Here is a 15872-nt window from a genome sequence, read left to right as displayed (position 1 = left end):
GAGCGGCTAGCTCCAGGGAAGCTCCTCTGTTCAAAGTGTTTGGCCAGAGGCGAATGGGAAAAAATACCGCCCCCACATCCCAGCTGCATCTGCCCTGTGGATCGCCTTCCACCGAATGTTTTGTACAAAACACTGGAAATATATTAAACCAAAACTGACGATGGAAAGATAAAGTGACCACTTAAAACTTTCAATTTGAGCCGACTAATGTAATTTAGGGAATGAATAGTGTAGGTTAGCTGGGCTTCAGGTTGGGTTCTACAGGTCAGTGCAATATCGAGGGCCGAAGATTTTCTATTATACACACGGTACCCTGTTTGTGACCCTCAAACTCTCGCTTGGGCTGTATCCGGGATAGATAGCAAATTGCATTGGCGAGCACACCACATAGGCGCCTCTCCACAAGGACCATTAGAAGCAAACCACCAAGCTTTCGATTTTACACCCTACTCCCTACATCTGTTGAAGGTATTTTCTGCGGGGAAAGGGACACCTAAAAATGTGATTGGGGTGGCTGGTCTTCCCAATCACCCCTCGCCCAGTCCCCCACAAATCAGCAGCCCGCTTGCCAGTTTAAAAATAAACACGAATGGACACTGATTGGGGGTTCCCCAAACCAATGGCCCACAATGTGACACTGCTCAGACAAGAATGTGGTTGGCGTGGGCAGCAGGCTAGGGGTTGGAATTTTTGTTTTAAACAACTTTGTGAAAGAGACACTTGGTGCCCTTTGGCCATCAAGAATGACCCACCCCCAGTAATACAAACACCTCCAACCTGCCCTGTGAAACTTGGCCCCAAGTATCACTGCGTGCTAATGTTCAAACCAAATCTTATCTGTTTTAATTTATTGTTGTTACATGTACCAAGATACAGTGAAAGGTATTGTTTTGTGTGCTTTCCAGACAAATTATACCTTGCATAGGTACATTAGGGTAACAGAATTGAATGCAGAATAAAGTGCTATAGCTACAGAGAAGGTGCAGAGAAACATCAACTCTAATTTATGAGAGATCTGTTAATAAGTCTGATGGGGACAAAATTAAAAATCACACTAGTGTTGGGCTGGGGTGGACAAAATTAAAAATCACACAACACCAGGTTATAGTCCAACAGGTTTATTTGGAAGCACTAGCTTTCGGAGCGCTGCCCCTTCATCAGCTGATTGTGGAGAATAACATTGTAAGACACAGAATTTATAGCAAAGGTTTACAGTGTGATGTAACTGAAATCATATATTGAAAAAGACCCCAATTGTTTGTTAAGTCTCTCATCTTTTAGAATTACCATGTTGGTTTCAGTTCTTTCATATGTAAATCGCAAAATCTTCTTTAAAAGTTACATTCTCAAGTGCACTTTAACAATTGGTGTCATCTCGGCCCAGATAAGGTATTGAAGGTGTTAACTCCCTGTGAGGCTGTCTGTGCCACAATGGTCAGACTGATTCCAATCTAAAAAAGGGATTTACAGGATCTTACATGGATTTATGCAGTTTTTGAGCCAATGTAATTCTGCAAGTACAAATTCACCCCACAAACTTATATGTGTATAAGTGCATGTGGGTGTGTGTGGAGAGAGGTGGGGGAGATTATGAGTGTCTGTGAGAGGGTGTGCGTATGTGTGTGAGTGTGAGTGTAAAGGGGTTTAAGTCTGTGAGAGGGTGTGTGCAGGAATTTGTGTGATTTCCTCATCACAATGGATGTTTCAGCACTCTATGCCAGCATCCCCGCAATAATAGCATCACGGCAACAGCCTCAGTACTCAACACCAACAACTGCCAATCTCCGAACACCATCCTACAACTCATCCGCTTTATCCTCAATCACAACGTCTTCACCTTTGACAACCAGTTCTTCATCCAGACACATAGAACAGCCAATGGCGACCAAATTTGCACCCCAATATGCCAACATTTTCATGCACAGGTTCGAACAAGACTTCTTCTCTACATAGAACTTCCAACCAACACTATACACCAGATATATTGACGACATTTTCTTCCTCTGGACCCATGGCGAGGACTCTCTGATAAAACTACACAGTGATATCAACAAGTTTCATCCCACCGTCAAACTCACCATGGACTATTCTCTACTATCTGTCTCATTCTTGGATACATGCATCTCCATCAAGGATGGGCACCTCAACATCTCACTTTACCGCAAACTGACAGATAACTTCACAATGCTACACTTCTCCAGCTTCCACCTGAAACATATTAAAACAGCCATCCCCAATGGACAAGCCCAATGTATACACAGGATCTGTTCAGGTGAGGAGGAATGTGACGGGCACCTGGAAGTACTCAGGGATGTCCTCATAAGAACGGGGTATGTTGTTCAACTCATCGACCGCCAGTTCCGACGTGCCACAGCAAGGAACCGTAATGACCTCCTCAGGAGACAGACACATTTTGCAACCCTTTGATGTTCAGTACTTCCTAGGAGCTAAAAAACTACATGTTCTTCACGGCCTGCAACACATTATCCATGAGGATGAGCACCTCACCAAGACCTTCCCCATGCCTCCACTTCTTGCCTTTAAACAACTACCAAACCTCAAACAGATCATTGTTCATACCAAACTGCCCAGCTTTCAGGACAATACCATACAACCCTGTCACGTAACTGCTGCAAGATGTGTCAGAATGTCGACACAGATACCACCATTATGCACGGTACACCTCCCACTATGTACGTGGCAGGTACTCATGTGACTCAGCCAACGTTGTCTATCTCATACGCTGCAGGCAGGGATGCCTTGAGGCATGGTACATTGGCGAGACCAAACAGAGGCTACCGCAATGGGTGAATGGACACCACAGAACAATTAACAGACAGGAATGTTACCTCCCAGTTAGAGAACAATTCAGTGGTCTGGGACATTCGACCTATGACCTTCGGATGCCAATCCTCCAAGGCAGACTTTGGGACAGGCAACAACGCAAAGTGGCCGAGTAGAGTCTAATGGCCAAGTTCGGTACTCATGAGGATGGCCTCAACCAGGACCTTGGGTTCATGTCACACTATAGGTGACCCCATTGCACTATACATCACATAGATGGACGGACACACAGACGGACGGACAGACACACACACACACTCTTTCTCTCATACACTCACACATACACTTCCACACATATCCTCTCACAGACTTAAACCCCTTTACACTCACACTCACACACAAACATACACCCTCTCACAGATACTCATAACCCCCTCCCTCACCTCCTCCCACACACCCACATGCACACATACACATATAAGTTTGTGGGGTGAATTTGTACTTGCAGAATTACATTTTAATTGGCTCAAAAACTGCATAAATCCATGTAAGATCCTGTAAATCTTTTTTTTAGATTGGAATCAGTCTGACCATTGTGGCACAGACAGCCTCACAGGGAGCTAACACCTTCAATACCTTATCTGGGCCGACATGACACCAATTGTTAAAGTGCACTTGAGAATGTAACTTTTAAAAAAGGTTTTGCGATTTGCATATGAAAGAACTGAAACCAACATGGTCATTCTAAAAGATGAGAGACTTAACAAACAATCAGGGTCTTTTTCAACATATAATTTCAATTACATCACACTATAAACTTTTGCTATAAGTTCTGTGACATATAATTTTATTCTCCACAATCACCTGATGAAGGAGTAGTGCTCCGAAAGCTAGTGCTTCCAAATAAACCTGCTGGACTATTAACTTTGTACAGCCCAGTCCAACACCAGCATCTCCAAATCTTGAATCTGTTAGTACTTGCTTTCAAAATTTTGTATCTTCTGCCTGACTGAAGTGGTGAAAGAGAGTATAACCAAGGCGGGAGGGGTCTTTGATTATGTTGGCTGCTTTCCAGAGATAGCAGGAAGGCTATGAGTCACTAGAAGGAAGGCAGGTTTTTGTGACTGGGCTGTGTTCACAACTCTCTGTAATTTCTTGTGGTCTTGGGCAGAGTAGTTGCCATGATGTATCCAGGTTGCTATGGGATGTGCACTTGATTGGACCATGCCATATCACCTTCCCCCACAGAAACATTTGTGAAGAAAGTCTTTTTTGACCACAGGCCCATCAGGCCATTGTCCCCATGTGGTGTCCTCTAGGCCCTGTAGGAAGAGCCAGTGATTAATTCTGTAGGACAGTTCCTGAGGGGACTGTCAAACTCATTTGGCAGAAAGCCTCAGCACCAGAACTTCCAAACAGGCACCAGTACATAACTTGTTTAATTGTAAGTAGGACTTTCCCTGTCAGAGTTGAAACTTTATTGCTGGAACAGCACAGCAGGTCAGGCAGCATCCAGGGAACAGGAGATTCGACGTTTCGGGCACAGGCCCTTCTTCAGGATTCCTGAAGAAGGGCCTGTGCCCGAAACGTCGAATCTCCTGTTCCCTGGATGCTGCCTGACCTGCTGTGCTGTTCCAGCAATAAAGTTTCAACTTTGATCTCCAGCATCTGCAGACCTCACTTTCCCTGTCAGATCATTGCTGCCCTACCCCTATCCTTGCTGCTGAACTCCTCCTTAACACAGAACTCTTTGGGCTGTTCCCGGGAAGACACACTGAGAGAACCATCAGCTGCAGCTGGAGGACTTATCAATCAGTGCCTGAAATATGCTAGTCTTCCAGTTCAAATTGTTGCTGATGACTGGGTGTTGCAGAAGTGCATATTTTAAGGTCCAGGAAAACCGAAGGACAGAGTAAAGTTTGAGGCAATGCTTACAAAGGCTAGATGATGAAAGGATACTGTCTAATGCCCTCCTACCACAGCATAGTAAATGAAATGGAAGCTGTTATAAAAACTTCTGAGCTGTATGCACCAGTGAATATTTGACATGAAATGTATATTGTAAATATAATCTGTTGTGGTAAGAAAATGAGTACCTCATGAACTGTAATGGAAGAAACTGATGTGCAATTGCACTTTTTATGTATTGTCAGTTTGAAATGCTGTGTAATCTATCTTTACACATTTTATGAATAAAATATGTTTTTGGAAAAGAATGTAACTTCACTTCCACTTTAACCTATTTTACTCAGGAGTTGTCAGCAAAACAATTGTATCAAAGGATAGCCATTTTGGATTGCTTTAGCTTGAGAAAAAAGCCCACCAACACTTCCATAAGGCTGGGTCCTGAATGCCTTCCTCACAATGCTACCCACTTTCCAAGTATCTATCCTGAGATCAAATATATTTCTGGACAGGAAAGTTTCTCCTGTAATGCCAAACCAAACTCTGTCCAACCAAACTCCCTCTCCTTACCTCTGATTCCGCTGGGCGTTTCCAGCTCTTATTTTAGCAGAAAAAGCATGAACTGCTATTACTGGCAAACAGGTTCGACTTAATCATTGCTTTGTGGTGGGCTCTAGGAGTGGAATTCTTATAACTCATCTTCATTACTGGAGTTCAGTGTCAGGAGTGTGTAATGCCCTGAACAACAGGATCATTTTAAAGGCAGTGCCACATTTTACCCCACCCAGTGCCTGTCAGCAAAAACAGAATACTTTGCAGCCCAGTCTCTATGCTGTGGTTTTCACATATTATGCTGCAGGAAAAGGTTGCAAGTAAGCAGCAACACTGCTGTTTGTGATCTGAGGATACATTTTATGAGACTCTACTCTTGTTACTTCACAGGACAATACATTGAGGAAGTACAGTAATATTTGGGTCACACAGTCCACCTTCAGCAAGTAATTATGGTGAGTTGCTAGAAATACATGAATCCCACAAACAACATGCATTTAAATGGCACCTTTTATATAGGTGTTTCACAGGAATGTTGACACTGAGCCATAAATATATGAAATATTTCATTGAGGTTCTTATTTTTAAAGTGCAAATTGTGAATGTAACACATCAATGTACATTATTCACTAGAATAACAAGCAGTTCGCTAGAATTGCTTGTTGAAGGTGGAAAGTGTGATCCAAACATAAATGCAGTTCTGCAATGTAACTTGTGTTTTGAAAGTATGGGATGAATGAAGAACAATACTTAAAATAACTGAAAATTGATGTTTAGCATGTCCATCAACTGTTGAAAAAAACTGACATAATGACAGATCAATGAACGGGTTTGAATTCTTCATTGCAACTGGAAATGACAAAACTGCGCTGACATCATGCATGGAAACCAACCAAAGGTACAACACACACAAAATTGGAGTCAGATGACAACCCAGATGGCCTCTTTTTGAGGTTTCTTCTTGATGAAACTCATTAATCATAAAACCTCACCCAAAGCATCATTGGCACATTGTGTGATGTGAGGGAACAACATTAATAGGGGCTTGTGATTCAAATGTCTTAGTGTTCTCTCAAAAACTAAGGCCAAACGTCAAGTTGAACTGGTTTGCCAGTGTTGGTTGGATGGCAGCCTGGCAGTTTTATCGCATGATCATCCGCACCACCCCCATTCCTATATACTACTACCATTACTCGTCTGGCGTATCCATCATGGAGTGTTCATGCTGTCACTAATGAACTGGGTTTTAATAAAAGACAAACTTTTTTAAATTAATATCGCTATTAGTCATCTCCTCAGTTGGGTCCAGAGATTCGCCGATACTTTTATAAGAGACTCCTCGACAGACCGAAGTGGAACATAGGTGCCTCGTCACTGGACCCGAAATGTTAACTTTGTTTTCTCTCCAAGATGCTGCCAGACTTGTTGAGATTTATAGAGTCATAGAGTCATAGTGATGTACAGCATGGAAACAGACCCTTCGGTCAGTCCCACCTGCCAGCACCAGTAATTTATGAATTTGTTTCACATTTCCAGCAACCACAGTTTTTCTTGCTTATAGTAGTGGAATTTCACCACGTTCTCTGCAATTTTCTTTCATTTATTTTCGTTTAAAATCTGCAGAATACCTACAGGATCTGAAATGATTTGATTCAGGTTGGGTGGAGGTGTGGTGTTAGCTAATCTTCAATTTATACAATTTATACACTGCGGCATTCACTCATTCGGACTACAGAATCATAAAACTTGCACTTTTTAAAAATCTATTACCTTCAGAAATAATGGAAGCTGCTTATATTGCTCTTTCACAACAATTTGCTGATTTTTAAAAAAAGACGTCATATCCTCTTTCTTTAACCAGTATTCTAAACCTGCGCCCTTTGGTTACCATCATTCCCGCCAATGGAAAGCAGTTTCTTCTTATTGACTAACAAAACCCATCAGAATTTTCAACATTTTTAAATTAAATCTCCCTTGAACTCGCAGGAGAGCAATCACAGCTTTCCCATCTAACTAAAGACCCTCATCCCTGGTACTACATTGCAGTTTAATGTGGATAAATGTATGGTTATCCACTTTGGTGGCAAGAACAGGAAGGCAGATTACTACCCAAATGGAATCAATTTAGGTAAAGGGGCAGTACAAAGAGATCTGGGTGTTCTTGTACACCAGTCAATGAAGGTAAGCATGCAGGTACAGCAGGTAGTGAAGAAGGCTAATAGCATGCTGGCCTTCATAACAAGAGGGATTGAGTATAGAAGCAAAGAGGTTCTTCTGCAGCTGTACAGGGCCCTGGTGAGACCACACCTGGAGTACTGTGTGCAGTTCTGGTCTCCAAATTTGAGGAAAGACATTCTGGCTATTGAGGGAATGCAGCGTAGGTTCACGAGGTCAATTCCTGGAATGGCGGGTCTACCTTACGCTGAAAGACTGGAGCGACTGGGCTTGTATACCCCTGAGTTTAGAAGACTGAGAGGGGATCTGATGGAGACATATAAGATTATTAAAGGATTGGACACTCTGGAGGCAGGAAACATGTTTCCGCTGATGGGTGAGTGCCGAACCAGAGGACACAGCTTAAAAATACGGGGTAGACCATTTAGGACAGAGATGAGGAGAAACTTCTTCACCCAGAGAGTGGTGGCTGTGTGGAATGCTCTGCCCCAGAGGCCCAGTCTCTGGATTCATTTAAGAAAGAGTTGGATAGAGCTCTCAAGGATAGTGGAATCAAGGGTTATGGAGATAAGGCAGGAACAGGATACTGATTAAGGATGATCAGCCATGATCATATTGAATGGTGGTGCAGGCTCGAAGGGCAGAATAGCCTACTCCTGCACTTATTGTCTATTCTGTTGTCTATTGTCTATCATGGTAAATCTCCTCTGCGCTCTGCCAGGGCCTTGGGATGGATGAGATTTGTTACACAACATTGCGTAGCTGGATTCCACACAGCGTGCTGAGTTTTAGTATTTACGTGACTCAAGACTGACCAAACGCAAATTCTGAGAATAGGAAACTGTTACAGATGAGTCAGAGTAAAACCTCAATTTCTACCAGTTGTTTTGATTGTACCCTTTTTTTTCCTGAAAGTACAATGCTGCCTCCGGACACTGTGGAGCAGAAATGAAGAGAGAGAGCTTCATTAGCCCTGAGGACGAAGTGAAGGTAAAACACACCAAGCGGCTGTGAATCGGAGTCTCGGCTTTGCGCTGGTTACATTCTGCAACATTATCGTCTCATTGTTACATTGTATAGACAATGGGAGGGATACTTTGTAACCAGCCACCCTTTGTTCCAGTGTTCCAAACCCGAGTCTCTGTTCAGCAGAGCCCGGGACAGGATTCTCAAACCTGCGCCCAGCTCCGCTCCATCCCACCCCTGGCAGGTTCCCCCACTCCACACCAACAGCCCATTCTTCCCCCCCCCCCCCTAAAAAAAAGCCTCTCACTCGCTTACCCCAGCCCGCTCCTATACACAACAGTAGCTTTACCCCCGTCACAGCCTTTCCTGTACACTGCTGACAGTCCCTCCCTCCAGTGCCGGCCCAGGGACTCGAACCGCCGGCTAAATACAGGGGCCATGTGCCATATCACGGCTCTCGGCCAATCCGTTGCGAGCGGAGGCCCGGCCTCCAGCGCTCCACCAATCAGGATGCGGGAGGGCGCCCGCGCGCAGCCAGTAGGGGAACGCGGGGCGCTGGTCCAATCGGCGCGGCCGCTGCTCTGGGCGGTTCTCCAATGGGAGTGTGGCGGTGCGGGCTCAGGGCCAATGGGCGGTGAGAGTGCGGCTGGGCTTGTGGATGTTGTGAGGCGGATGGTCGGCGTCTCGCTCCGGCGGCGGCGGTGGCGGTGGCGGCGGGAATGGCGCTGGAGGAAGAGGGGCTGCGGCTCCTACAGAGCGTCAAAGTCAAGATCGGTAAGCAAGCGGGCGGGCAGGTGGCCGGGGGCCCGATCCCCACTCGTTGTCTTGCGGGAGGAGAAGCGCCTGGAAGCTGGGGAGGCAGATCTGACCCTGCGCCTCAATCACAGTCCCCCCACCCCAGAACATTCATAACCCGCATCCCATCTCCATCTGTCACCAGCCCTCCCTCACCATCACCAGCTCTCATCCCATCAGTGCTGCTGTCTAGTCCTCCCCAAGTTTGCAAACCCCTCACCCTCATATCCTCCTCCAATCCCTTCCTTCACCATCTTTTCATTCCTCCTGTCACCCACCCCTTCTCAACCCCTCACATCCTTCAGCTCCTGTCCTGTGCCCACCTTCTGATTCACCCAGTCTGTCCTATGTGTCCTCCCTCCCAGGAAGCCAGCCCCAGACTCAGTGTTCTTCAAATACACATCTCGCTGCATCACATACCCACTACCTGACAATTGGCACTGTGCCCAGTGCCCATCCTTTCTGTATGCATCAGTATGCCCCATATACGCCTTCTCCTGTACATACACCCTTTGATCTCTCGTGTAAATTGCTATCATTTTTCCCTTCATATGTTCCTTGACATACCCAATTCCCCATTTCCATTGTCTATCTCTTCTCTCCCCACCACCCACTCCTCAATTTTCCCATCACCATACCCATTCCATGTCATTCCCTCCTTCATCTTCCCCATCCCTCTCACTCCCCATCTCAATTTCCCACTCTTCACATTTCCCTGGATCATGTACTCCCTCATCTCACCTTCCCTCATCCTTGTCTCCTAGCCCTCCCATCTCCCGTCTTCACCCTCTTCTTCCTTTTCTCCTCTTCTTCCCCTCCTACCCCAATTCTCTCTCCCCATTCCCCATTCCCCTCTCCCATCCCAACTTCCCTTCCTCCCCATTCCCAAATCCCACTCCTTTCCATACCCAACTGCCCCTCTCCATCTCCTCTGCTACTCATTCCCATCTCCCCTCCTCCCATCCTCACTATTCCCACCTGCCCCTTCTCCATCACTCCCTCGTCATCATGCCCCAACCTTTCTCCTCATCTTACCTCCATCTGTTTCCTCTTCTCCCTTCTCATTCTCTTTCTTCCAAATCCTCAAGATCTCCATCTTTTACCGCTCTCCATTCCCTCATGCCTATCCCTCTTCCATTTTCCTCCGGTTCAGCCTTCACCCCACCCATTTCCCCTTTCTCTTCCCCTCCCCCTCCAATGACTTTGTTCATCCCATTTCTGCCCTCCCACCATCTCCCATTCCCACCATCTACCCAATATTCCTCCCCTTCCTATAGCCAATCCCATCTCGTTCTCCTAAATATCTCATTCTCCACCCATCTACATCTCACCTTCATTCTCCTGTACACCCCTTCCTGTTCTGCCCTCTGATAATTCCACCTTCCCTCTCATGCTTTCCCTCCTCCTATCTCATTAGTCTACCCCATCTCCACAAACTCCCCAATTCTTAAACAAAAACAGAAATTGTTGGATGTCTCAGCATTTCTGGCAGCACCTGTGAATGTTTCGGGTTCAGTGACCCATCTTCAGAACTGCACTCTTCTTACTTTGATCCCAGCCTCCTTCCACCTTCAAACCCCTTGACCTCACGGATCCCCAAAAAACACATTCAGTATTTGCCTCCAACTCACTCTTGCCCACCTCTGCCCTCCCTTGCCTATCCACTCCATCTCTAACCCCACCTCTCCCATCCATTCCATCTCTAACCCCACGTCTCCTATCCACTCCATCTCTGCCCTCCCTCTCCCATCCACTCCTTCTCTAACCTTACCTCTCCCATCCACTCCATCTCTAACCTCACCTCTCCCATCCACTCCATCTCTAACCCCACCTCTCCTATCCACTCCATCTCCGCCCTCCCTCTCCCATCCACTCCATCTCTGCCCTCCCTCTCCCATCCACTCCATCTCTAACGCCACCTATCCACTCCATCTCTAACCCCATCTCTCCCATCCACTCCATCTCTAACCCCACCTCTCCTATCCACTCCATCTCTAACCCCATCTCTCCCATCCACTCCATCTCTAACCCCACCTCTCGTATCCACTCCATCTCTAACCCCATCTCTCCCATCCACTCCATCTCTAACCCCATCTCTCGCATCCACTCCATCTCTGCCCTCCCTCTCCCATCCACTCCAGCTCTACCCTCCCTCTTCTATCCACTCCATCTCTAACCTCACCTCTCCCATCCACTCCATCTTTAACCTCACCTCTCCCATCCACTCCATCTCTAACTGCACCTCTCCTATTCACTCCATCTCTAATTTCACCTCTCCCATCCACTCCATCTCTAACCCCACCTCTCCTATTCACTCCATCTCTAATCTCACCTCTCCCATCCACTCCATCTCTAACCCCATCTCTCCTATCCACTCCATCTCTAACCTCACCTCTCCCATCCACTCCATCTCTAACCGCACCTCTCCTATCCACTCCATCTCTAACCCCACCTCTCCCATCCACTCCATCTCTAACCTCACCTCTCCCATCCACTCCATCTCTAACCGTACCTGTCCTATCCACTCCATCTCTAATCTCACATCTACCATCCTCTCCATCTCTAACCTCACCTCTCCTATCCACTCCATCTCTAACCTCACCTCTCCTATCCACTCCATCTCTAACCTCACCTCTCCCATCCACTCCATCTCTAACCTCACCTCTCCCATCCACTCTATCTCTAACCTCACCTCTCCCATCCTCTCCATCTCTAACCTCACCTCTCCCATCCACTCCACCTCTAACCTCACCTCTCCTATCCACTCCACCTCTAACCTCACCTCTCCCATCCACTGCAGCTCTGCCCTGCCTCTCTCATCCAGTCAACTCCTGCCCCCACCTTCCCATGCCCCTCCATGCCTGTTCCTTCAGCACCTCCCCTCCCATCATCATTTCCCTTCCCTTTCCTCCCCATGCCTCCCATTACTTCACTCCTTCCCTTCCTCCCCTTCCACACACCCTCTTTCCCTAGTCCCTTTCCCGCTTTCCTAACCAACATATTTCCCCCTCCTTTTCACTCCCCCTCCCACCTTCCCCCTTCTCACACCCCTTCCCGTCCTCTTCCCTTTATCCCATTCTCCCCTTACCCTCAACCACACCTCTTTCCCTCCCCTCCCTTCCACCCTCCTCCCCTTCCTCTCCCTCTTCCTCTTATTCCTCCAATATCACTTCCCTTAACCCCTCCTCTCCCCTCCCTCCTTTTACCCTTACCCACTCCCCTCCCACTCCCTCCCATTTCCTGCCTCATCTCCTTCCCCATTCCTGTCTCCCCTCCCACCCTGTTCGTCCCCCTCCCTTTCCCTCTCTCTTTACCATTTAGCTTATGTCTAACCCTTGCCCTCTCTCATTTCCTTGCCTCTCCCTCCCTATTCCCTTTATTCCCCCACCCCGCTCCCCTTCCCTCCCCTCCATCTCTCCCCTTTCCTGTCCTCTCTCCCATCCCCTGTCCTACCCACTATCTCACTCCCCCATATCTTGCTCCCTCTTGCTCAGCTCCCCTCACCTGTTATGCCCACTTTACTCCCCTCTTCAGTCTCACCCTTCACTTCCCTCTCCCTTTCTTTCCCACTTCCCTTCCCCTCATCATTCCCTTTCCTCCCCTTTCCCTTTCATCCTTTTCACTCAAGCGTTCCCTCCTTCTCTGCTCCCATTTCCCTTCCCTACCCATTCCACTCCACCTTCTTCTTCACTCTCCCATCTCCTTCCCTGCTTTTTCCTTCCCCACATCATCTTCTCCTTTTCCTCCATCCCCTTCCTGCCATTTCTTTCCCCCCCCCTTCTCCTCTGTCCTTCTCTCCCCTTCCACCAGCTCTCTCCTTCCATCCCCAGTCCTCTTAACCCTCTTGCCTTCTCCCTTCTCTCCTTGCTGGCCTCTTCCTCCACTGTTCCCTCTCCTCATTTCCGTCCTCTTCCTCTTCCCTCCCTCCTCTACCCCACTGACCTATTCACCCTTTTCAATCCTCTGCGCTGTCCCCATCCTCTCATCCCCATCCTCTCCTCCCCTTCCCCTCCCCCACTGCCCTCACACCACCTCCCCTAACTCCCCTCCCTCCTCCTGATCCCAATGCCCTCCATTCCCTTCGCCTCTCCCCCACTCCCTCCCCCTTATTACCCCACTCCCTGCCTCCTCACCCCTCCTCCCTTCCCTCCTACCTCTCCCCTGCCCCATCCCCTGTCTTCTCTCCTTCTCCCTCCCGCTCAAGTCTTTGGCCATACGTCTCTCTTACTGTCCAACTTTCCCCTTCCTTACCACTACTCTCTTCTCTCACCAACATCCCCCCCTCCAGCTACCCCTCTTTCTAAACCCCCTCCCCTCTCAGTTGCCGTGTTGATGCGTGTTGTTGCAGCATGTGTGCATCACAGGGAGAGCAGAGACCTCTGTGTGTTTCTGTACAGTGTTAACGGGGAATCCCGACTCACTGGTGAACAATAGGAGTTGCTGTTTGAAAGAAGCTTTTTAAAGCGGCCGCAGGGAACTATTTGGAAAGTGTATATTTTCAGTGGTTTGAGCATGCATTCTGTGAGCTTGAATGACTGTGCCTTTCTGGGTTGTGTTTTATTGTGTCTGTCATTGTACGTGTGTTCCCGGGGAACTGAGTGCACAGCTGCAGTTAACCTCAGCTTGTCCAAAATCACTGCTCTGAGTCACCCAGCAGGCCTCCAGAACTGTCTGGGAGGATCATTTTTTTGTTTAACTTTTCACTCTGTTTTCTTTATTTTTCTGCTTTGTACCAAGAATTTGTACCCATGTACCTTTGTACCTAAGGTGACTCAATAAGTGGTGACTTGTAAACTTTATGCTGTACTCGTGTGACAATAAACCTCATTCAATCTGTGCAGGCTTTAACCACTCTCTAACCCACTCCCCCCAAGGCCCTTTGGGAGGAGGTGTCAGATCTTAGGGAGCTGCATGAGAAATTCACCTCCAGCATGGAAGATCAGGCCAACCAGAGAATAATCTTTGAAAACTGTATTTTTGGCTTGATTATTTACAGTATCAGTTACATTTGTAGCAGGTGACTGCTAACAAGCCATGGAATTGCAGTTTCACCATCATTACATTGAGGCTGCGGTCCCTGTTGCAGTTATGTGCCATTGGCGCTAGAATTATGACAAGTACTGTATAATCTCGCGGGCTGTTGGGTTACTGGGACAGTGAGGGGATAGTCTGCTATCTCCTGAGCAAGGTTGTATGAAACATGCTGAGATCTTTATAGGGGAAAGATTGCAATGGATTGCAAAGCTTCAATCTCCTCTCTGCTTTTCTCTTTGGTCTCTGCTCTTCAGTCTTTCCACATCCACTTTTGTAAACTCCAGGCTGCCACTGTATTGAAGTTCAGAAGATGAGATTCCTTATGATAACTTATGATCTTATGTAACTCTTAACTTAGTATCAGCTCCCCATCTATTCTTTCATTGTAGAGATTATTGATGTACAGTACTTGTGTTTATGGCAATAATATTTGTGAGTTCATATTATTTTTAACTGTCAAGTTACAGCTATTCAGACTGTAATATAGCAGAACGTCTGCAACAAAATGCTATAAGAGAGTAACAGAAAAGCAAAATGCAGGTACTGCAGATGTTGGAAATACTCAACAGGTCTGTCAGCAACCGTGGAGACAGAAACAGAGTGAACATTTCACGTCGATACTCTTCCACCAGAGTTCAAAGGCTGTTATTCAAAGCAAGTGTTGTTTTATTACTACGTAGCACTACACATATTGCAAAGGATTTTCCACATTAAAAGGTGAAGCAACCATTTTTAAATAGGTAGTTTTGCCATTCCGCCTCACCCTGTTTATTTGAAATACTAGGTTCAAAAAGCTGCACAAACACTGTTTAATGCATCTTTAATTTCCCATTTCTTTAATTCAATAATGAAATGTACAGATGCACACATCTTGGGTGAATGTGTTTAGTAGTGTGAGATTTGCTGTGTTTGGGAAATTTGTTCTCTTGTTGTCCTCCTCCTTCTAGATACAGATGTTATTCTCTTTCACCACCCGCCATTCCTGCCCTCACTCTCCATGCCATTTTCCCCTCCAGTTTCCCCGGGAACAGAGGCGATTGAATTTCCTGGGTTTTTACATTCCAGCTGCCTTATGATTTTCGGGTGATAGTTTCAACTCCGCCTTTTTTTTAACATTTCCTGAAATATTGAGGAAAATGTGTTCCCTCACATTGGGAATTGTTTGTACACACTGGCTTGTTGGAATGATGTTAATTGTCAGGCTCACTCGTTTGTTTGAGCTTTTGATTCTTGAGTCCTGAGCAAGAATAAAACCGATGTGTTTCCTTGAGATTGCTGCAAACCAAAACCCGCAGATGTTGACTAGAAATCGCCAGATGTCAAAATATCCTGCGCTCCTTGTACAGAGAAATGAGTAGCAAACAAAACCAACATATTATACTGCCACCTCAAAACGTCCAAAAGCATGCTAATACAGGAAACATGGCAGCCAATGTGTGCACAGCAAGATCCCACAAACAGTGAGGAGTTAATAGTATTAGTATATGTACAGCTGATTGAGTGATAAAGATTGGCCTGGAGACTGGGGCAATTCTTCAGCTAGTTTTGGAAAAGCGGCCATAGGATCTTCTGCTTTCTCCTGAGAGGGCAGATGGGGACTTGACATAATAGCAAAAGTGAGGACTGCAGATGCTGTAGATTAGAGTCGAGAGTGTGGTGCT

The 15872-nt window shown here is 46.6% G+C and overlaps 1 protein-coding gene across 1 annotated transcript in view; it reads left to right on the top strand.

Moving 5' to 3' along the window:
- The first annotated feature begins 9043 nt into the window (after positions 1-9043).
- Positions 9044-15872, top strand: part of rasa3 (RAS p21 protein activator 3) — a 193014-nt gene continuing 186185 nt past the window's right edge. The window contains exon 1 of the mRNA XM_043691244.2: positions 9044-9156. Coding sequence (XP_043547179.1) covers positions 9102-9156 — 55 coding nt within the window. The 5' untranslated portion in view covers positions 9044-9101. The remainder of the gene's footprint in view (positions 9157-15872) is intronic.

Source organism: Chiloscyllium plagiosum, unplaced genomic scaffold (assembly GCF_037043375.1).
Source record: "Chiloscyllium plagiosum isolate Xiang-an unplaced genomic scaffold, Cpla_swu_hap1 HiC_scaffold_6, whole genome shotgun sequence".
In the NCBI taxonomy this organism is placed as follows: domain Eukaryota; kingdom Metazoa; phylum Chordata; class Chondrichthyes; order Orectolobiformes; family Hemiscylliidae; genus Chiloscyllium; species Chiloscyllium plagiosum.
This window is presented reverse-complemented; position numbering and strand designations above follow the sequence as displayed.